General features: G+C 45.8%; 1 protein-coding gene across 4 annotated transcripts in view; it reads left to right on the top strand.

Annotated features, from left to right (window-relative positions):
* Positions 1–24211, top strand: part of RUNX2 (runt related transcription factor 2) — a 215727-nt gene that overhangs the window by 66301 nt on the left and 125215 nt on the right. For all 4 annotated transcript variants that reach the window (NM_204128.2, XM_015285080.4, XM_015285082.4 and 1 more), the window contains 2 exons: positions 3150–3306; positions 8968–9072. In NM_204128.2, coding sequence (NP_989459.1) covers positions 3150–3306; positions 8968–9072 — 262 coding nt within the window. The remainder of the gene's footprint in view (positions 1–3149; positions 3307–8967; positions 9073–24211) is intronic.

The following is a 24211-nucleotide window of genomic DNA, read 5'->3' on the forward strand; positions in this document are numbered from 1 at the left end:
TATAGCACTGTTTTAATTTAAAAAAGAAAGAAGTTAGATATAAATCACACGCAGGGAAGGAAGTGTGTAATAAACAGCGCTGGGTTTGATTATAATTTTGTGAAATAATGTTGGCTAAGTGTCACGTTTGAATTCTGAGCATTAATATTTACACACTACGGGGAAGGAGTCTGCATGGGGCTCACGGACCTGTTGGTAAGGTTGGCCGTGCAAACTGTGTCTGCTGGTGCTGCTCTGACCACACTGCAGTGCCCAGGCAGCAGAGAAATGGGCACTGTGCACCGTGCACCCAAACCTATTTCCTTTGTGGTGTGTAATAGCCTTTTGTTGGCTGCAGCCGTTGGGATTTGGCTCTCTGGTGACTCTGGGAGTTCTTTCTGAAGGCCATGAGGATCCACCCCGCTGGGTGCTGGGGTGGCTGTAAGGATGCAGTGCTCTGCTGGGGTGGCTGTAAGGATGTAGAGTGCCCTGCTGGCTGCTGGGGTGGCTGTAAGGATGCAGTGCTCTGCTGTGGTGGCTGTAAGGACTCAGTGCCCTACTGGGTACTGGGGTGGCTGTAAGGATGCAGTGCCCTGCTGGGTGCTGGGGTGGCTGCTGGCTGTGGCCCCACCCGGCGCTGATAACAGCAGAGCACTGCAGTGGGCAGAGGGAAGGCAGGAGAAGAACAGCCGTGAGATGTGAGACCTCTCCCAGTAGCACAGCAGTAGTTCAGGGGCTGTCAGCATTTCCACTCCAAACCCCAGTTTTCAGAGTTTATAACTCAGCTGTTTTAAATAGCTTCAAGCTGCAACCTGCTGTATAAACTGCCAGCCCAGATGTATATTTTTAAACAAATAATAATAAAAAAAAGCAGTCGTGCAAATCAGTTTTTCTGTTTTAAGTTATAGAACATTATAATATTTTTAATAGTATCAGATGCTCTTTTGGCAATACCTCCAGAAAAGACGTTCTCAAGTCCCAGAGAGCTGAGATTCAGAGGCTCTTTGAATTCACTACATTGCAAGAAGAGTTATTGGAGCAACAGATATCAGCGTCTGTGCAGCAGGTACTGCAGCTCCATTCAGAGCGAGCTTTTTGCTATGCAGAAGGTCGCAGTGCCTGCTCCTGTGCAGTGTTTCTGTCACTTCCAGCACAGGAGACATAGTGTGGCCGTTTCCAATCCCACCAGACTGAAACCATGCAAATCGGTCCCCTACGCAGATGAGAATCGTGTTGTGCAGAGAGACGCGTGGCTGTGTTCAACCTGGAAGAGCTGGTTTGGTTTTATTCTGTGCCCTCTGCTGAGCTCTCGTGCCTTTTGGGGCTCTGGTTAAAGATAGAAAAACATAGCTTTAATCATCCAGATGTGTGGGCAGCTTCATGTGGAAAGTAAACACCGTGAAATGGTGGAGATATTTGTGTTCGAAGGATAGGTAACAAACCCACACTGTGCCTATGTTAATCTTTAAGCTTTTGCTTCGCTCTCATTCACTTCGCTGTGCACTTACAGTCCCTTTCCTACAAATACTTCAGTAATTTCTGATGGATGCGTGGCATAGAATTTCCAAATCAAAGTTGATGCGGTCCTTCCGTGCAGAAGGTTACACTTCAAAGTTCTCCAAGCGGTCTGCATTACTCTGGGTTTCAGACTTGTCATGCACTGCTTTGTTCTGGGCAGTGCTATCGCAATAACCTTCTGGTGCTTCTCGGTAATAAGGTCTGAAAGCGTAACAGTGACAAACATTTTACCCAGCAGCGTAGTGAGGAGCTTTTGGTATGATTGGAGTTTCTTTTATCAGCTGTCTTTTCAGCCCTGATCTCAGCTCGCCTCTCGCAGTGTGCTGAGCACGGACATTGCATCAGCTGCAATGCAAGGGATGTGCTTCTTGCAGGTGGGACACGCAGGGATGCCCTGGCAGCACATGCAGAGCCAAACAGCACTGACAGGAGGAAAGGCTGGGAGGGAAACCTGTCAGAAGTAATGGGGTGTGTGTGTGTGCAGAGGGCATTTTGGAGGATATCAGCCCTGCCCGGCACCAGGGTGAGGGATGCTGCACTGCCGGGAGCAGGAGGGAACAGAAGGCAGTGGGGCTGCAGAGGCGCTGCAGTGGTTGTGCTCCCTCTTCTATGGCCCCACCGGACTCGTATGCCCTTTTTTGCATTTCTGGAGTCTAAGGGATTCTTGTTTGTTTGTTTGTTTGTTTCTCGCTGTGTAGAAGGCATAGGTTGCAAGCACCCGGGGTGTTAACATGCATACTGAGGCTGCCTGGGGACGTGCTCTTTCATAAGCCGAGATGGGGGCGCGTTGCAGGCAGCTCCCTGCAACAGGCTTGGAGCCAGTATCCATTTGCCGGGGGTGTGAGTTCAGCAGCTGGTTAGCTGTGATCTGACAGCTCCCTTTGCAGCCCGTAGAGCCGGCTGCTGCCAGAGCCAGGTGGGCTGGGAGGGCTGCTCACCACACTGCCCAGAGCTCCTCCTGCTCCTGTCGGGTCCCTTCAGACTGCAGCCCTTCCATGCAGAGGCAGCAGTTGGTGGCAGAATTCCTGTTTGAGTTTGGGGTGCTGTTACCTGCAGCAAGGCATTGGCATAACCCGTTTTATGTGGCGTTTCAGCTTTGCTTTATACTTTCTCTTAAACAAGATGAGCTCTGTTTTTCAGCAGCCTATTATAAATACTTTCAGATTTTGAATGCTTTTGTCATCGATTTTTATTGTTGTGAAGGAATGCTTCACAGCACAGTGAGCCGTGTAACGCTCTCCATATATTTGCCAGGCTGGATGTGGCTCTGGGCAGCCTGGTCTGGTGGTTGGTGACCCTGCACATAGCAGGGGATTGAAACTAGATCAGCATTGTTGTCCTTTTCAACTCAGGCCATTCTATGATTCTGTGATATATATTCAGACCTCCTTTTTACTTAATGAATATCGTAGTGCAACCTTCAGTTATTAGTTTCAAGCACGGTCGTCTATGGGAAAGATGTTTCAAGCAGGACTTATGACATAATGTAATGCTTGTGTCAGGAGATGGACTGAATGAATAATAGGAAAACCCACAGCTGCTGTTCCCCCACCTGGGAACTGGAGTGGAGACTCGGTGCTGTGTGGGTATGCACTGCAAGGAAGCGCAGAGCGCTGTGTCACAAGCTATGCTTTCTTGTCCCCTTCTCACAGGTGGTGGCCTTAGGAGAAGTGCCCGATGGGACCGTGGTCACCGTGATGGCTGGGAACGACGAGAACTACTCCGCGGAGCTGCGAAATGCTTCTGCTGTGATGAAGAACCAGGTGGCCAGATTCAATGACCTGCGATTCGTGGGCAGGAGTGGCAGAGGTAGGTGGCTGCTTTGCGTGTGGGCACAGCGGGGTGAAGGGAAGGCCTGGACAGCAGCCTCGTTTCACAAGGCAACGTGCGTCGCTAAATCGCTGACTGCCTTTCACAGAAGCCTGTTTTATTTGCAAACTTGCCAGCCCAGCGAGGTGTTCTCTCTTGCAAAGCTTTCCTGCCACGACTTTGTTCATTTTTGGAACACCGGTTTGATTCACAGAATACCTTGGTTCCCCATTTTAATCACGCCGCAGAGGCGGAAGGAAACGAGGGTATTCGTGATGGTTTTCTTATGGTCAGGCAGTGCATCTCAGGTCGCAGTAACAAGAGATGAAGGATTCCTTTCAGCAGTAGCGCTTCTGCTGGAGTTGTTGCAGGAGAGCTAGAATTAAAGTTGCATTGCATATCACATGTGTTTTAGGTTACGGTCTTTGAAAGCTCACAGCTATGGGTAGAAAGCCTTCTGGTGCTTCCCTGCCCTTTGTGTATGACCCACAGACAGAAACCTCGCTGTTGTTGTTAGTCACCTGCCTGACTTCTATGGATTGATGGTGAGCTTTGGATAGAACAAAATTCAGCCTTTACTTTAAATGTCAGGGAAGGCGACTTCCAATTTTTTGGGAGATCTAGAGTGCTGTCATTGTCTTCCAGCTGTGTAGGAGCGTCCTGTAACCTGGGAAGCAGACATAGAAAGCCTTTGTCACCACCGAGAGCTTGAAAATAATATAAGATTCTTGTAGCTGCCTCAAAATTGGAAGTAGTGATTGAAATGACCACTTGAGGGAAGCTGGCACTTCAGTCTTCAGTGCAGGAATGCTCAGAGGGATCTGTTGTATCAATCAGCCATCGATTCAGCCTCGGTGTTTATGCGTTACGTACTCACAGTAATTATTTGTGATTTAAACTGGCCCTGCATGGAGGGAAAGGAAGAAATAGAGGCTGAACGGTGTGTGTGGAGAATCGGTAATAAAGCTAATGTACAGTCACCCACTTCAACAGCAGCTGTACATCTTGGGGCTATTTTCTTCCCCCCAAATACTAACCAAACGTATGACAGAGGCCGAGATAGTTTCAGTCAGAGTGCATGCTTTTACAATTACTGCTGTTTTGTGAAAGTGATTCCATCAGTGTGGCTTACAGCAGCTATTTTTTATATTAGTGACTTGGCCAACAGCTCTCTTTATCATTTTACATCTTGAAAATTATTGGTAATAAAGGGTAACTTGAAAACAGAAGAACTACTGCAGAAGCAGGGCAGTATAAATATGGCCTTCGCTGCCCTTTGGGATATGGTGCTGCCTTCGTCTTCCATTTGTCTTGCTTCCTTTGGAAAAACCAGCCTGCTTTGTTACTGTGCTGATGGATGAGGTCTGAAGGTTCCCTGGCTCGGTCTCTAGCAGTGCCTTACAGTAAGAGTTCAGCAGTGTATGACTGCTTCAGCAGTGCTGGAAAGATGTGACGTACAACCTCAGGTCTGCGGATTCCGTTTGAAATGTGTAATATATGCTTTTTTATTAGACCATAGGAAATGAACCAAAGGGCCTGAGTCCTCAGTGGATGTAGATGTGGACATGTACAGACACAAAGCCTCTGAATTTGGGCACCAGTAGTTCAACCTATATTCATATCTAGTAGATTTGGAATAGAGTTTTTGTCTGATCAGCCTGGGTAGAATCTATGGAGAAGCGATAGTGTACTTTTCAAGCCCTCAACATATTTATTTAAGAGACTTCAAAGCAAAACAAAGGGTGTGCACTGTTTTACTATATTGGCTTTCTGAGTTTTGGCTAGTTTCCCAAATAGCAATTTTTATATTTAAAAAAAAAAAAAAAAAAAAAAAAAGGAAGAAAAAAGACAGACTTAACTGCTTGCAGACTTTTCACGCATGGAAGATGAAGAAAGCTTCTTTTGATGAAGTGTAATTATGTCCAAACAGAGCTGACCCCCTCCCCCTATATTTCTTATGATCTTAACGGAAGAAAGTAGGGCTTTGCCTTTGAAGCAGCCGGGACTCGGTGGAGGATCTGAAATGCTGCATTCTGCTGCCAGAGGCGGGATGGAGAAATTGGTCCAGACTTGTCTCCCAGACTTAGAACAGAGAGGGGGAGAGAGAGAGGAAAGGAGAAAGAGTTATCATTACTGATAGATTTTTATAACTCTCCTTAAAATAGCAGGAAAGAAAGCAGTAGTTGCAAACAGAAGTGAGAAAGCTACTTACAGAGGCAGATATCGGTAGGTGCAAGTCTTGAAGTAGAACAGGAAAAATAAAGTAAGAAAGAAATCATTTTTCGGTGGCAAGAAACTAATCCACACCTGTTCCTGCCTTCAGATTTACATCTTTCTAAACAGCTTGCTCTTTGATCTCTGTATCTCTCAGTTTGATTGTGAGGGCTGAATCATCAGCTTGCCGCTTCACCTCCTCTCCCACGTTTTTTCCCTGCTTCCCATGGCTCAGTGCAGTAACTGGATTCATATCCACGTTTGTGCTGCTCGTCTGACAGGAGCCCTGACTTCACGTTTCTGTTTGCATAATTTCCCTTAACTATCTTTCTGGATTCATAAGAGTAAGTAACCAGAGCTCTCTACATGCATGCAGAAGTTGTTTGTCTGTGGTTTAGAGGCAGGAGCTCACTTTTACAAGGCTGAGCTGCAGCGCAAAGAGAGAATTCCTGTCCTTCGTGAGCACAGGATCATAGAATCACAGACTCACAGAATGGCCTGGGTTGCAAAGGCCCACAGTGCTCATCCAGTTCCAACCCCCTGCTATGTGCAGGGTCGCCAACCAGCAGACCAGGCTGCCCAGAGCCACATCCAGTCTGGCCTTGAATGCCTCCAGGGATGGGGCATCCACAGCCTCTTTGGGCAGTCTGTTCCAGTCACCTTCATTTTGTTGTCTCTGGATGCTTGAATCACACTGGGACCTGACTGAAAAACACACAGCACACACAGGCTGAGTCCGCTTTCCAACTGACTTCTGCTTTTTGCCTTGTGCTTCAACATATGTCCATCTCCTCCTTTTTTTGTCGGCTGGACTCACATGTGTGAATAACAAAGCATGCACAGTTTGGACACACGGAGGCATTAGTGCCAGATGCTTGCTTGGCGAGGGAATGTAATAGCAGAGCACTGCAATTAGTTGTCAGCTTCTAAAAGCGGATAGTTCAAGAGACTGAGGGCATAAAGGTAGGCGATAAAAAGTGCATTAAAGGATTTCGTAGCAGAGGGAGGATCTGTGTGAAGTCACTTCCATCTATCTGGGGGAGGCACAAGCGTCGCTGAAACGTGTGACCTTAAAAACATATTTTGTTCTCAATCCTGTAATATGTAAATCATTTCTTGAAAGCTCTGGGTCTTGAGTGTGCTGGCGGGGCCGTGCATCACCCCGCTATAAAGCCATGCTTTGTTTTACTGAGTGCAGCGGGGCTTCGTTAATGTTCATTCATTAATGTTTCTGTTTGCTATAATACCAGCTAGGGAACAAAACCTATTTCCCTTTCTAATGAGGTGCCTACCTGTTCAACGTAGGCTGGCTGATCATTTAGGAGTGCTCACAGGCCAGGTGGAAATGCTGCTCTTTGTATTAAGGAGTGCATTTTTTTTCTTGCCACTTTATCACGTTGGGATGCGTTTAGCATACAGAACCTTGCAGTGCTTCTCTATGGAATGATTTTACAGGGTCTTTTAAAATATTATTGTTTTGTTGGCCTGATTTGTAGCCATCGGTAGGCTGATTTGGCACATAAAGAGAGTGGTAGCAGTGTAAGGCCAAAGGCTTCGTTCCAAGGCATTCAGAAAATCCCCTTAACATCTTTGGTGGTTGCCAGTTGTATTCTACTCCTTTTATATGGGTAACTGTGATCTGAATGATAGTATGTTTTCAGAGTCAGAACTATTTTCCGTGATAGGCTGAGGCCTAAGATCCATCCCTGTCTAAGTGGTGCGTGTCCAGGCAGTAGGCTGAATTCCTGCTTGGATAAAGGACTCACGGCACTCCAGACCTAAAGAGGCAGCGTGGAGGCACTGCATGCTCAGTAGGGATGTTGCTGCACATCCGGGCTCTGCCTACAGGCATGGCATACACAGGCAAAGCGACTGCTGTACAACTGGGATGGGCAGGACTCAACAAAGACTGGACAGCCTCAGTACACCATGCCCTGCCATGGTGGTCATCCTGAAAAGATCAGTGAACAAACCCATTTCCTGGTGCAGTGGGGGGAGCTGCCTTCAGCCATGCATCCCCACTGCACCCGAGGCCAAACTCAGCCACCTGACACCTTTACACCTTGTGGCCTCCACCTACAGAAAGATGGGTGCAGCCAGAGCACAGCTACACCTGGGAAAGCACTTTACTCCAAGTGACTGTTATCTGTCCTTAAAGAAATCCACATCACATTTCAGTTTATGAGAAAAAGGGCTCAGACAGTTGGAAGTTGTACTGTGGGTAATGAATGATGCGTGTCTCAGTCAGGTTTGGGGCAGATATACAGCTTGAGCTGGAGAAAAAGACCAATTATGAGCTTTGACAGCCAAAGCTCTGTTCCATATTATGCCTTTTATATAAGCTGTTCTGTATTAGGCTTGCAAAACCTGCACTAAGTTTGTGCTGTTAGATACTGTCTAAGATTTGTGTCTTCAGAGTTCAACAAGAGGAAAAGCACCGGCAGCAGAAATGCACTGAGGGGCAGGGAGAGAGAAAGAAAGTACTTCAGAGCCTGGTGGGGGAGCAGCTGAAAGGAGCAGGCAGGCCTGGGATGCTGACTGTTTTATTGAGTCACTGCTGCACGCCCACCTTTTCCTGTCTTGAAGCAGTTTTCAGTTTTGATTATCTGACGTGACTAACGGTTGCATATCTAACAGATTACAACTGTCAGTGGCCGGAGCCTGGTGAGAATGTGTGCCTGGCTCACCAAGCTCAGCCCCTCTGCTCATGTGTAAGGTTCCCTTTGGCCGAGGGCTCCAGATGCTCTCGTGCAATGCCTGTGTGAGCTCCAGCCTTGAGAAACACAGCCGCAGCCTGACGGGGAAAGAGTGCGCGCACACTGCGGTTTCTCACCGTCGCTGGAAAGCTGAGGGCTGCCTCAGCGTTTAGCAGAGAGACGTACAGGCACACGTAGGGAGAAAAGTGTGCTCCGGTAATGATGATATCACCACGTCAGCCCTGGCCCGCGAAGGACAGTCGACGCCGATTCCCCCTTCTAATGGCTCCCGGGGGAAAACGCAGCCTTTCCTCATCTCATTGTAGTCAAACAACGGCGCGGTGGAGCTGTGCGAAGTAAATAACATGTGGCCACATTCTGCTCTCTGTCCCACAGCTGCAAAACTGGAGTAAATTTCTAAATTATCCGCCTCGCTTTGGATTTACACCACTTTCAATGCAGCGAGGAATTTGGCTTGTCCTCGGCAGTGAATCACTTTTGTTCTGTCGTTGCATGATGACCCATTATTAAATAAGGAACATTTAGATTGTCAACACATGGACATATTCTTGACGTAGAGTAAAACCGAAGGGGAGGAAAACTCCTATGGTCAGTTATGTTTTTAATTTTCGCGATTGTGGTAACGACAGGGAATCATTTTAAACGTCTCCGATTCTTTGCTGAACATGCATGTGACTGTTTTCATGTTGTAATCACTCCTTCCTCCTTGGTTTTTTTTCTCCCTTTGTAGGGAAGAGCTTTACTTTGACAATAACTGTCCTGACAAATCCCCCCCAAGTCGCTACATACCACAGAGCCATAAAGGTGACGGTGGATGGGCCGAGGGAGCCAAGAAGTGAGTATGGCACTCTTATTTTTGCATTTACGCCTGCTTAATTTTGTTTAACGGAGATCTGTAAATGGAACATATATCTTTGTCGAACGCTGGGCCTTCCTCAGCAAAATATGTAAGCGCATGCTTAATTTGGAGCCTATTGGACCACACACATACTTGCATTAAACACACGCTGAAGTGCTTGGCTGAATTTGGGTAATCCCAAACCCGATCCTCATTCACATCAAGGTCTTGATACATTATCTGCCAGTGTAAATGAGAACTAAGCCCACGGTATTCATGCATAATCTGATTTAAGTGTAATAGATGCAGTCCTGCAAAGAGCCACTTCCCTGAGCTCCTGCAAGCTTCCAACTGAAGACATTTACAGCGCAACAGGAGGTTGATCTTAGAGGATCAGTCCTAGCACAGAGGGAAAATATATTATATAGTGCCTTTTTGTTTGCCCTTAAATTCTTTTGCCATCAGATAATTAACGCACCTGGTTAATCTCATCATACCTGAAATTGATTTTCAGCTATGGACTCATCTCAGACCCCCTGGGGGCCAAAAAAAGCTCCAAACACCGTGCATCTACAGCACGGCCTTTGTTTCTTATCTGTGCACTGAAAGTATGCTTAATGGCAGCGTAGCCGATCAGATTGTCCCTCAGCGCGTTGGACTCATAGCGCGAAGGACTCACACCTTCCTAACTTAAAAGAATCATAGAATCATTGAATGGCCTGGGTTGAAAAGGACCACAGTGCTTATCTTGTTTCAACCCCTTGCTATGTGCAGGGTTGCCAACCAGCAGACCAGGCTGCCCAGAGCCACATCCAGCCTGGCCTTGAATGCCTGCAGGGATGGGGCATCCACAGCCTCCTTGGGCAACCTGTTCAGTGTGTCACCACCCTCTGGGGGAAAAACTTCTTCCTAATATCCAATCTAAACCTCCCCTGTCTCAGTTTAAAACCATTCCCCCTTGTCCTATCACTATCCACCCTCATAAACAGCCATTCCCCCTCCTGTTTATGCATTCCCTTAAGTATTGGAGGGAGATCTCTGAGCAACAATTCATGGCTACGTCTTTACAACAGCTGTGCCTTGCCACGCTCTAGCAATGCTATGGATGGCCAGTACTTTTAGATACAGGCAAGCCTGGTCAATCCATTGTGATCTCTGCCTGACTCTCTGTCTCACACATTTTGAAGGCAACCAGTGTGACACCATCTGGGTAGCAGCGATGAGCCAGCTCTGGGGTTTTTCCCTAATCTGACTAGAATGAGTCTTTCTAAATTGATTGGATTAACCAGGTATAGCTGCATTTAAATTGCATTTGGAAAATAAGAATTATTTGATGAATAACCACATTAAAAATATCCATTCTGTGGAGGTATCTCAAATTATCATTTTGCCTCTGATCTGCACATACAAGTGAGCCCTGTGAGGAGCTTTCAGGGAATTTTGCTGAGCATACCACCAAGGCAGAAGTAGAAGGCTGCACACAGCCATGTGTTTCTTGTGCTAATCCATGCTGTGGTGCCATCTCCTGCACAACTGAGAGAGAGAAACCAAAATGTCTTCTGTAAGAGCTGCCCAGCTCTAGTACCTCTCCTAGAACAGCAGATAAGAAAAACCAACTAGCTATGGTGAAGTTTTATTCTGTAGGTACTGAGGCTGCTGCCCCCTCACATCTGAGATTTCTGTCTGTCACAGCAAGGGGATTTTTGCCCTGCCATCCCTCTCTAGCCGGAGCTCTTTTTAATGTTCAAATTGTTGCTTGCTTCAAACTGCATTTAGAGTGTAAAAACCAGGGGTTATCCTTCAACCGTTCCCATTTGGAGGCTGCTCCTGGGTACTGAGGCATCAGCAGAGCAAATCTCAGAGCGCAGACAACAAATGTAGTGAGTGGAGTAGACTGAAAATGCTGCAGCTAACAGTTGGCTGTTGAGTGTGGCACAGAGAGGGAACCTTTGGCTGGTCCTGCAATGTGGGCTAAGCTATGCTGGCAATTTGTGAATTAAAAGTGAGACTGCGTTAATATAGTTGTGTGAGATCTCTGGGTTCTGCCTGAGTTGTTTAGCCAACCCTTATACATGATCCCTATTAGCTGTTCCCGTGGATTTCAGCTGTAGTGAGGGATGCTCAGTAACTTAGAAAGTCAGTTCTCGTAGCCTAGATGGAATTATTGTATCTTCCTTCCTGCCTTTATTTGTTTATTAAGAAAGCCCCTTTTAAGAGACCTTGGATGTAAGAATTTCAGCTCCATAGTGAAGCTCCGCTCTGGAGTCAGCTTGGTTCTGCAGCTCCTGTCATTGCAGTTGGATGCTTTAAAGGTGGTGATGTCTCTAGGATGATTAGTTAGTATATATACTTCATTGAAGTTCTGTTCATTCTGGGAGCTCCCGTGCGCGTGCAGATTTATTACTGTTGGGTGGTGATCACTCAAGAAGTATCTGTTATTTACGTTGCATGAGGAAAATGAGGTGGTTGGGGGCAATGAGGAATTCAAGTCAACAAGTGGATCTGATAGCAAATGTGTTTTTCTTAACAAATTATGTATCGGCCAATAGTGCCCCTCTCTGCCAGGATCTGTATTTCACTCAGACATCTCAGGCATGTTCTCCTCGTTTTCTTCTCTCTGGCAGCTCAACCAGAGCTGTCACATCACAAACAACTTTTCTCTTAATATACACATCTGGCATTGGCAGTTGGACCAACTTCATAAGAGCACATGATCATCATTCATTACGAGATTAAAAAGTACCCCATGGCATCATTGATGTTTTCTAACTTTGATCTCTTGCAGTTGTGATTCATCTCAGTTATAAAACTTCCCTTTAAAGGAACACAACCGATGACTTATTAGAACCTTCATTCTAAGTAGCGTAAACATAAAATTATGCACGTCTCTACAAAATGTCATTTACTTTGTTGCCAGCTTATCATTTTAAGACATGACATCATGCTTCAGATCATGAATTTGTAAGGCTTGTTTATAGGCAAGGCACTTTGACCTTCTGTTGGCAAGTTGGCTCCAGCGAACAAATGCTGCGTGTTTTCCAGCAGCAGTAGGAGCAGCAGCGATCCCATGACAGATATCACAGCCATCCAGGCCATCCAGAGGCTGACATTAAGCGTGCTGAACAGACATGGCATGCAATGACTCCAGTTGGGATTTTGGATGCTTCAGGAAGTCAGGTTCTTAAATGTGAGTGCCAGTTGGTTGTACTAAACATTTGCTTGTAGAAGCTCACAGCCTTACCTCTCTGCTATTATCTTAAAATATTTCGATAGAGATTGATGTGTCAGATTGCTCTGTTAGGAAAACCTGCCCCTTTCTTCTAATGATTATTCTTGGGAAAAGATGGTTTTTTTTTTTTCTGTCTACCTGCTTTTCCAACCAGGATCTACTTTGTTGCACAGCCGCTGTGCTGGGCTAGGACAGCGCATTGCTTTGTGAGCGTTGGAGTCCAGAAACCATTGTATGAGGTCTTTGGGAGTCACTGGGAAATTCTGCCAATGTGTTTTCTCTCCCCGTCTGCAGTATAGAGCCTCTGTCATCCCCAGCCCTTAACCCACAGAGCTGCCTTCCAGGTGGGAGGGCTGAAAGAAATTTTGCTGAGAACCACGTTGTCACAAAGGTCATAACGAACCAACAGGTAGCAAGATATAACCCTAAAGGAATTAAAAGAAAAAAAAAAAAAAAACAACAATCTTTTACCCAACTCCACTTAGAAATACAGAACTAACCTATTTAAGTTGAAGGAGGGATGATTTAGGTTGGATGTCAGGCGGAAGTTCTTTCCTATGAGAGTGGTGAGGTGCTGAGCAGCTGCCCAGAGAGGCTGTGGGTGCCCCGTCCATCTCTGGAGGTGTTCAAGGCCAGGTTGGATGGGGCCCTGGGCAGCCTGGGCTGGTATGAAATGTGGAGATTGGTGGCCCTGCCTGTGGCGGGGGGGGGGGGGGGAGCTTCATGGTCCTCGAGGTCCCTTCCAACCCAACCATTCTATGATTGTATGAACTGATCATTTGTCCTTCCACAGCAGCCCCTGAGAGCAGGAGACAAGTCCTCCTCCTTGGCTGCTTTTTGCTGGGGGTGTGTCTGTGTTTTTATATTTTGCCCGGCTTCCAAAGACTTCATCTCTAATCAAAGATAGTCTCCAAAGTCACTGGCAGCAATTTAGTGTATGAGCACAGATGGAAAAGTCCCTCTGAGTTTGGGGCTGCTGGTTTCGGTAGGAGAAAACTGCTACATTTCATTCAGCTCCCAAATATTTCCCTGCTGCCGTAGCTGGTAAGGTGCACCCACGGTGAAAGGTATGAGCAAACAGTGCCTTGTTGTCTGTGCATGCTTCAAAAGGCAGCAAAAGCAAGCAGGAGCTTCTGGTCAGCCATTGTGTTAACCGTGTGGCTACAGAGCGCAGATAAGCCATGGAGATGTTTGAGATTCCTAGACTTAAAACCATAACAGCATTTAGGAAGTTCTCTCTCTCTTCTTTCAAAGGCAGAGGGTGGAGGGATAAGGCTGGGGCTGATGGAATGTGCTTGTGAGCAGAGCAGCTTTAAATCTGTCAGTATTTTTTCTTTCTCTTTTCTTTCTTTTCTTTCTTTTCCTTCCTTTCTTCTTTGTTTTTCTTTCTTTCCTTCTTTTTTTATTTATTTTTGTTTTTTACTTTATTTTTATATTATTTTTTTTTCACGTTGACTGACTGTCGGGAGCTGGGCTGGTGGCCAAGCAGGAAATGACACATCGAGAGGCATTCGTGTTGTGCAACATTTGGTGGAACTGATGCAAGGATACATTGTCTGTTTACGCATTCCTTCCCTAACAGCCTGCATGGCAGTAATTTTATTCAGGGACACATGGCATGCTACAGCAAGGAGCTCGATCCTTAATGTCTCTTTACGCGGAATTAGCACAGCAGTTAAAACACGCTGTGTGTCCCCAGCTTAGGATACTGTCTGGCTTGCCTTCAGAAACCACACCGCCAGCCCCTTCCTTCCCAAGAATACCTTGGGTTTTTGTTCTCTGCGGTGATTTTATGCAGTGCAGAGAGGTATAGTGAATGAGCTTGGGCACAGCGAGGAGGTTTTAATGGAGCTCGGTGCTAAATACTCTGAGGTACTATGAGAAAATACTGAGTTTTCATCTAAGCTAAGGTTAGGAGATCTGTGGCTGTGCTGGTGTCTCTCCCAGCAACACATCTGTACTGAAATCAGCTGGGCCAGGCCGGATCTCCAGCAGCATCGCTGGGAGTGAAGCGAGGCACAGTGGGCGTTGTGGTGGTTTGTGAACTGTTCTGAATGACTCTGCAAAGTCTGATGTTTGCGTTACAATATGCCTTTGTAAGAAATGAGACAAAGTACGGCCAAAGAACTGTTTGTGGTGGCGGTGCTGCAGGGGTTGGGTTCTCTGCTCTGAGTATCTGCGTGGTGCTGGAGCAGAGCAGTGCCGACGCTTGGCCGAGGAGTGTGGGCCTGGCCCCAGCTCCACACTGAGGGCCTTCCTCTCTGATGTGGCACCAGCCCTTTTTGCAGCGTAAATCCAAGACTCGGTGTTGTTTGCTGTTGGTTCGTTTTTGCTAATGTGTGACTTGAGAAAATCTTATTAATTCCAGTCTGGAGAAGAGCTCCTGAGTGTTTGCAGAGGCTGTGAGCAACTGTGGGAGTGGGTTAGGGGCCCCTCATGGAATGTGGCAGGTCATACCTGTGCCAGTGGTTCAGATGCATGTGTGGGATAGACATGGGGCCCAGACACAGATACTGAATGGCTTGGGTTGAAAGGGACCTCAAGGATCATGAAGCTCCAGCCCCCCGCCACAGGCAGGGCCACCAACATCCACATTTCATACCAGCCCAGGCTGCCCAGGGCCCCATCCAACCTGGCCTTGAACACCTCCAGGGATGGACGGGGCACCCACAGCCTCTCTGGGCAGCTGTTCAGCACCTCACCACTCTCATAGGAAAGAACTTCCCCCTGACATCCAACCTCAGTCTTCCCTCCTTCAACTTCAAACCTTTTCCCCTTGTCCCGCTGTTATCTCCCCTCTCAAAGAGTTGACTCCCCTCCTGTTTGTAGGCTCCCTTTAGGTATTGGAAGTCTGCAATGAGGTCACCTGCAGCCTTCTCTCCTCCAGGCTGAACAAGCCCAGCTCCCTCAGCCTGTCTTTGTAGGGGAGGTGCTGCAGCCCTCTGATCATCTTTGTGGTCTCCTCTGGACCCTCTCCAACAGCTCCCTGTCTTTCTTGTGTCGGGGGCCCCAGACCTGGATGTAGTACTGCAGATGGGGCCTCGCAAGGGCAGAGTAGAGAGGGACAGTCACCTCCCTGTCCCTGCTGGCCATCCCTCTTCTGGGTGAGATCTCATTGGGTGAGATGGAAGCGGCACTCAGTTAGTTCAGTCACTGCTGGAATTTACAAAGAGCAGTTCTGAAAGCTGAGTGATCCGTGGGACACAGACTGACTGTCACCGTAAGAGGACATTGTTGTGGCGGCAGCTGAGCATGGATTCTTTATTAGAACGAGAGGGAAAGGGTTGTTAGAGGATTATGTAAAACAAGTGGGCAAGTCTGAGTGTAAAACCATTCCCTAAGATGTGCTCACCAATAGTAGTGGTTTGTATTTGTCAACTGAAAACAGATCATTTCCATTCCTTTGTAGACAGAGCACTGCTTCAAAACAGCCTGGTCCTAGTACGTTTGGCATGTAGGATAACCGTTATGGTGGATTTTGATATATTGCAGCTATTGCTGTTTATATTCAAAAGGTCTGTCCAAGCCACAAATAAAAGCACGGCTCCATTGTGCTTCATACTCCTATTATAAGAGAGGCTTGCTTGCAGCCTCCATTAAAATATAGTTGGGAAGAGGAACTCTAACAAAGCAATTGAAGTCAGCAGCGTGAGTGAGTGCACTCTTATCTCCATATGGTGCACCTATGATGAAAGGAAAAGTGAAAGTTTGCAAGACTACTTCATACAGATACTGTGGAGGAAGAAGGTATAAAGAGGCACTGAAGTAGCTTTTCTGAGACTTTGTTCCTTGTTTTCCTTTAGGAGGACTTAAACACTTCTACACCTTCACTTTTGAAATGCTTTTAGCTTGTTGCTTTTTTTCTCCTGCAGTTCCATGTAGCATCTCTTAGATTCCTCCTTTCCCTTTTGAAAGTGGGTCAGGAAGCAGGGAGCAGAGCAAATCTTTTTTGGGAGGTGCTACATCAGAGTAACTAGAGTACTGACATAAGAATTCCTTACTAGCAATTGAAATTTCTTTATACCTTTTGTGTAAAGCTTATTTGTATTCTCCATATAAACTCCATTCTCCACTGGAACGTGGTCATCCCCGAAGTGAAAGGCAGGTGGTGATGTCATCAGACAAGCAATGCAGAAGAGAAGATGAGGAAGAACATCATATTCAATTGAAACTTCAGGGGAAAAAACGTAGGAATGAATGGCACTGCAGTATGTCTGGGTGCCAGAACCCTTGTTCTTATGAAGGCAACTGGATTCCTCAATGCATGTGTCTGCTCAGATGCATTACTACGTGTCTTACGTACAGTAAACCACTGTTCTGAGCACAGTGCTGTCACTGCCCTGAGAAGACAGTGGTCACTGTTGACTGAGGACGGCTTTCAGCTCTCCAAAAACTAGACATGTAGAGTAGGTTTCCTCTGTACTCAACAGAGAGACACGTGCACTTTCAGGGAGTGATTCATCCCATCTATCTTAATACCTATCTTAAAGTGGAATTAATTGCCCTTGAGGGGTGTCCGTCCCTCTCCATTGATTATAAATGGAGGCTAGATGACGAGCCTAGACTAGGCACCGTGTTTTTGAGATGGCTGAAGTCAGATGGAATGGTGATAAATTATAGTTGTAGGGTGTACCAAAGCACTGCTATTAAATTCGGATAACCTGGGCTCACTTTAAGGCAGGTAACCCAGTGATGGCTGCACAGCCGCAGATATGGAGCTCAGCATGGATTAACCATTTGCCCAGCTTCCTGGGTGGGTAGTTTGACTTTTCATGAGCGTTGAACTGTCCACGCTACGTTTCTGATAATGTAAGGATTTGTTTAAAGCTGACTTTGAAGTATCTGTACAGCTGCCATAACGAGTGCAATACAGACATCTTCAAAAACGATGCTATCTGCATCACTTATCTCTTCTGTAGGATTTAGGCAGACAAATACTACTCAGGTCCTATTCAGCTTGTCTCGTGTGAACTGTTCAGATTAAAACTCATGTTATTTAGCTCTGGGCGTAGTATTCAATAAGATTCTCACCCTAACTAAAGTATTGCAGCTGCATAGGAAACAGTGTGAAGATTACAATCCATCTTACAGCTGTTATCTACAAAGAATATTGGAGAACATATTTAAAGGCATTCCTAACATGGGAAAATACTCTATAATGTTCCAGTGTTCCTCGTTCACATCAGAATATATTAATAGTTCTTTCCTTATCCAGACTTACATGCTGCCTATTCCCCCTTGTTACTGAGATGTGATCTTTCCCACAGTGTGCAGAGGCAAACTCTTTCACCTGATTATTGCTAGCATAAATGCTTTTCACCTTCATCACTCTTCAAACTCTCTTACAGGCTTTGTGAACTTTACTCCCACTCTATAATACCTTGCTTCTGTAGTAGCCCTGCTAATTTCAATTCTGGATGCCAAATAGCTATTAATCAGTGCACTTACAGGTAAAGAATCTGCTTTGTGCCTGTCTGTAATCCATATGAGTAATACCAATTAGTTGTCTGCTTCCTTAAATCTTCATATAATTGCCTATTCTTGGACTCCCAAAGTAGTAGGCATGGTCTTAAATGTCCTGTGCAGTCAGAGGCAGTTGGTGATGTTTTATTTCATGTTCTTAGAACTCAACAAGAAAATCATCACCTGCACAAACACCACGGAAATGCACTGTGGAAGAAATGGATGAAGCCAGCAGCTGCTCCTGTAATTTAATTTGCTAGAAACAGTTCTGTACCTCGTTATATTCCAGAGTCTCAATTCATAGGTGGTAAGAGAGGCAGATAGTTATGCTCGAGATTTTCCTATTGTTACCGAGTCTTCTTGGGAAGGACTATTTGCAGGTACTGTTGTTGTGCCAGGTTTGTTTGTTTATATATGGTAAATCCTAGATTAAATTTCCAAGAGAAGCCCATTGTTAAATGGTAGTGGTGAAAGGGGTCAGAAATCCAGAGTTTGCCCATTAAAAGTGGATGATATTTACAACTACTTGGTATCTTTTGAAAATTCAGAACATAGAATCATAGAATGGCTTGGATTGGAAGGGACCCCAAGGGTCATCAAGTTCCAACTCCCCCACTGTGTTCAGGGCCACTAACCTCCACATTTAATACTAGAACAGGCTGCCCAGGGCCCCATCCAACCTGGCCTTGAACGCTTCCAGGGATGGATGGGGCATCCACAGCCTCTCTGGGCAGCCTTGGATCAAACAAAACATTGGTTAGGAATACTGAGGGTACTCTGTAAGGACTGTATATATATTATAGAATCATAGAGTGGTTTGAGTTGGAAGGGACCTCAAAGACCATTTGGTTCTACAGCTCCTACCATGGGCACGGATGCTGTATACTGGATGAGTTTGCCCAAAGCCCCATCCATCCTAGCCTTGAGCACTTCCAGAAGTGGGGCCTCCACAGCTTCTCTGGGCATGTATTCTGCATCTGTGTGGGACCCTGACTCTTATTCATATTCTTGGACAACAATATGCTGCAATTAATTCAACTCCTCTAGTGAATTCATTAAGCACCATATGCACCTGAAGTGCAACCAGGTTGGTTCCAGGCTTCTAGGACACCAACTAAATTATGAATAATGCAGTTTTTCATTCCTGGGGTCTCTGATTATCACAAACTTTATATCTGTTGAACTTCTTTGTTGTTGTTTTTTTTCTTGTTATTTTCACACTGGACATTCTTTGGCTTTGATAATCAGAGCTATGGGTCCACTCATAACTTTTGGTTTTTTTTTGGTATCTTTGAATTGTTTGTAAAAACAGCACTCTAATAAAACTACCACATTTGTAGAAAGAAGTGCTGAATGCAGAAGAAGGCTCGGTGATAGAGCTGTGGATGTAATTTATTCTGTGTTTTAATTTGTCAACTAAACAGTCCAAATAAAAGTCATTTTTGTAAAGAGACGTATAAAATTTGCAAAGAGTCTCAGGGTGAATTGGTTCTCCTCAAGTACAGTTGTCTAAAAGCTAGATATGATGTTGTAGTTCATCATCTCCAGCCCGTTACGGTCAAAAGAGTAAAATAGGCATGTTTATAGGCTGATTTATCCCACTGTGCATACCCTGTCGTGTGGATCTCTGGAGGTGAATGTTATTCTATAAACAGTTTGAAAGGGGACTTTAAAGCACTGAAGGGCTGCACTTTGAAGTTTATCACAACTGAGGATGTAGGTGAGCCCCTCCATGTCAAACATAACTAACTAGTATGCGGTCTTTCATGTTTTCCTCTTCCATGCCTGCTTGGTTGGAACTCCCAGGCAGTCTGAAGAAATGTGCACCCCGATGTGAAGCGTTGCTTTTCCTCATGCTGGTCCTCTTGTTACTGCTCCTTTCCCAGAGGTTGTAGCCCTCCTGCAGCTCAGCAGCAGTCTGGCTTTTATATGGCAGTCTCCTCAGCTTCGTGATGGACACAGACAGTTTAATTAAGCTTTATCTTTTGCTTTGGAAGAATGAGCCTGGGGTATGCTTACTGCTGATTTTATGGGGTCTCATGCAGTAGTATTCATTGCCCGTGATAAGAGCCACAGTGATGAGCATCGCCGAGATCTAGAACTGCAGAATTACAGCACAGGAAGGGCACCCTGATTCTGTATTTCTGTAGGATCTGTGCTTTGTTTGCATGCATGCTTATCAACCCGTGTGTTTAATTTCACTCTTCTTGATCTTTACTATTCCAGAAAGACGCAGATGGTACCAAAAGAGAAACCTGATAGCATCTGCTTTGTAGAGAATTTTTATTATAGACAGATATGAGAGTAATGAGGACGCAGTCTTTCCAAACTTCAGATAAGAGTGACTGTTCTTTAGGCACAGCTCAAGGGTGAAGGAAGCTTTCTGAGAAGCATATTTACTTTTGTATGAGGCACAAAGTAAACACCTCACATGTGTATGGTATACACACACCATGCCGCATTAAAAATTAAAATGAGAACTATGTTTTCTGTAGTGAGTTGATTTAAAAGGGAATAAAGAGTAGATTTTAAGGTAGGTAACATGAGGACACTCACACATCAGATAAATGATATTGTGCTGATGTAAAAGAAGTAAATCTTATTAAAAAATGGTGGATTTCTCTAACTCCTAGGTCTTACTTTATGCATACACTACAAAAACTACAAGTCAGAACTCCCAGAATTTGTAATTGTCAACATTACACTTATCAGTGCAACTTTAAATCACCTCTTCTAAATGTGCATGACAGAGCAGTCCTTCACTGTAAGCATATGTGCTGATTTATCCGTCAGACAGCAGTGTTCTGGAGGATGGAATATGCCCACATACTGTTAACCTAGACCTTCTTTTTTTCATGTAGCCTCATGACAAAGAGAATTCAGTTGAAAAGTATTTGTTAATCCCAGGCGCCCCATTTGAGACACACGGGATCTTATTTCTCAGAGCTCTTAACAATAGATAGTAGTTCATATGTTCAAAGTGCAGCTCTTGATCTGAGTTGGTGGTGAGCGCTTAATGTGCCTGAGGTACAGACCTATCTTCTATCCAGAAGTATAAGCACAGAGTGAATATTATCTGTGAACGCTTTATTCTGAGCAACTGAACTACTGTCACAACAAAAAGTTGTGTGGCAGGAGCATAAGATCTGTGGGCCAGCAATCAGCTCCCTTTGCCAAGCTGCAAAGAAGGTGTTTAGCTGATAAATGGGAATGGCCTCAAGTTGTGCCAGAGGAGGTTGGGTATTAGGAAAAATTTCTTCTCTGAAAGAGTGATCAGGCACTGGAACTGGCTGTCCAGGGAGGTGGTGGGTCACCATCCCTAGAGGTGTTCAAGAAATGTGTAGATGTTGCACTGAGGGACATGGTTTGGTGGGAAATATTGGCGGTGGGTGCATGGTTGGACTGGATGATCTTGGAGGTGTTTCCTAATCTTGTGATTCTATGATTCTATGATAAAACCTAAGGAACTTCTATTCTATGAGATTTTATTTTTCAAAGCTTTAGAATTTTACCAAAGCTGGCGAGATTGGCATAGAAATTGCACAAGGCACATTTGTGACAAAAGAGCCAACCTGCGGAGCCAAAATGCAGCAATAAAAAATCTCCTTCAAGAAATGATTGCCAAAAATGTTTTTCGAGGTGCTATGTTTTCCCTAGGCTCATTTCCAAGAACATCTGTGCCATCTGGGGTAAAATTGAAGGAATGTGCTTCTCCCTCATGCAAGAAAAATGGAATCCGAATAGTCAAATATTGCAAGCAACTGCAAGCTTGCAGCATTGGGCAACTACAATAGCACTCCTACCTGCGCCACCTCTAACGTATTTAATCTAGCATTATTAAATTGCACTGAGAAGCAACCTATTAGCTTCAAGGGGAGTTTTGTGGGGGGATGACCCGGGCAGTGGGCAGCCTCTCCTCATGGTCTGCCACAGCTCCAGCATTGCCCTGCCTGGGGAATGGGAGGGTGCTGAGCAAGGTTCTGTCTCCAGCAAGAGTCAGAGCGCGGTGTGGCTCCAGCCTCAGCGCCCTGAGCAGAGCTGCAGCAATGGCCACTTCGGCCTGCAGGCGGTTGGGGTTAGAAGGCCTCGAGGCACCGGTGTTTGGCAGGGCTCTCCTTCCCCACCCTGCGCCTCTTCACAGAGATCATTTGGTGCTTGTACACTTCATTTCCATTGGCACGATGTGTGCAGACGTTACAGGCTGTAACACACCCAGAGCGCGAGCTGGGAGGGATTTGTGCAGCAGACCGTGACTCTCACAACGCACCCGGCATGCGGGGCCCGGCCTCACTGGGGCTGCTGCACCCCTCATGGGTGGCGCGGGCAGGGCTGTCAGCTTGTATTTGCTTCTGGAAAGGAATTTTTTAAGGAAGAAAACAAACAAAGTTGTCTTTAAGAACAACCCTAGGAAATTAATGTTGAAAGATGTGAAACTGTGGCCTGAATTGGTTGTGTGCTGGGAAACAAGCCTTCTTTGACTCAGTGAGGGGCAGCTGCCCTCCGCACCCTACACTGGGCCGAGTGGAGAGGCAGTGTTGTTGCTGAGGACCAGCTGTAGGCAGCGTGTGTGAAGAAAGGCACCTGAGAGTCTCCTGGGGAGGGTGTGGAGCTGTGCAAAACCCAGGGCAAATTACCAACACTTCTATGAAAATAAGCAAAGCATACCTGGGTAATAGGTACATCCAGAGGCACAGACTTTTGGTATTGTGTTTATGCTGATGTCAGTGGGTGAAAAAAGGCTTGCTCTTTGTTGCCTTCTCCTCCTCTGACTCTGCGTGACTCAGAGCTGCTGCAGATGCTCGGGCCGTGTCAAACCAGTGGTATGAGTTGTCTTAACAAGTGTTTGGCTCAGTAAATTGGTCAAGCTGATCAGAAGCATCCTGCATTGCCATTAATGCTTGAAATACGCTCCTGTGTGGAAATCCTTCCTGTTCAAAAAATGCACTCTGTTACTCTGTAGGTGATGCAGGAGTTGCAGTGATGGCCAGGTGTGTGTTTGTATGAGGGTCTGTGCAAATGGAGCAGGAGGGGTCCTACCTGTCCTGCAGGGCTGGTAGAGCTACCAAGCTGTTTCTGGCCCCATGGGACGTAGGAAATCGAGGGACCTTGCCCTTTGTGGTATCTCATGCTTTCAGCAAGCTCCAGGTTGGTCAAAGAGAGAGCAACGCTGGTGAGAAATGCAAGACGTGGTGCTGCAGGGAGCGTGCTGCTTCTCAAACCATCAGTCACTGGAACAGGGCTCGGGTGGTGAGTGGTCTGCTGTGGCTTTGGGTGGTTACTCTGAAGTTAAATCAGCCTTTTATTGGAGACAGATAGATTGCAGCACTGGGCGAAAAGCACCTTCACAGGCAGTTTTATTTTCCTCCTCGCTACAACTTTGTTTAAGCTTTTCCCCATTGCTTTTAATCTCCCGGTGTTCCCATCCTTAGGAGCCAAGCAGCTGAGGGCTGAAAGAGAAGCGTTGTCAGGAGGGTGATTAAAGCAGGGATTGATGCAGCTGGGAGCCAGGGTTCAGTAACCTCTCTGGGCCTCCACTTTAGTGCTGTGTCAGATACAGTAGCTTTACCATGCGAGTCGAGTTTATGCGTTTTTTATTGTCTTTTGCTGCCAGAAAATGTTGACCCCAGAGTAGCCGCACTGCATAAGCGGTCCGTGGTGGAAGGCAGCACATTCTGAAAGTCATTTGCGTTCCCTCTTTAATTTGTCACTTATGGGTCGTATCTTTCAACTTTTACGTTTTTAAATGAGTTCAGTGTGTCCCGAGCTCTGCTTCCAGAATCCAAGCTGAAAACTTCCCAACTTTACGAGTTATTAAAAAAATTCCAGAGCCCTCACTCAATTTACGTTCAGTATCCAGAACAACTTGACATTATTAGAAGGGCTTCACGTTTTTATAAGGATGCGAGGTTAGGGAGAGATTAGATTTTAGGGGTCACATGCAATAAGGAACAACTGCGTATACATGATCGTGTCTTCAAAGAGGATTCCACTGAGTGAAATTTGGCCCAAAATTTAAAAGGAAAAAAAAACAAGAATTGGCATATCAAGCAATTTGGTCAAAATAAAATGGTTTTTCCAACATAAATTCCATTAAAAGTGAAGCCAGACCCAGCAAATGCTTGAGATCTCCCATATGGACTGAAGAATAATTTTACGTTGGAGCACAATGCAGTTTTCTGGAGCGCGTTTGAGACGGCTCCTGTTTTGGAAGCGTGCTCATGTTTTGTTTAAATGGCGATACAGAGTGCGTGTAGTGAAAACCTACATCAGCAGATCTGAAGGGCAGCACAGAGGCTATCTGCTGGAAGGAAAGTCTCTCTTTAACGAGAGCAAAACACGTGAACTCAGTGCCATTTTATACCTTAATTCTCGCGACTGAATGTTCTGAAGGCTGTTTCTCTGTGGTCAGATGAGTAAGGCAGGGATGTAGGAGGGTGGGTCAGT

The sequence above is a fragment of the Gallus gallus genome, chromosome 3 (assembly GCF_016699485.2).
Source record: "Gallus gallus isolate bGalGal1 chromosome 3, bGalGal1.mat.broiler.GRCg7b, whole genome shotgun sequence".
Taxonomy (NCBI): domain Eukaryota; kingdom Metazoa; phylum Chordata; class Aves; order Galliformes; family Phasianidae; genus Gallus; species Gallus gallus.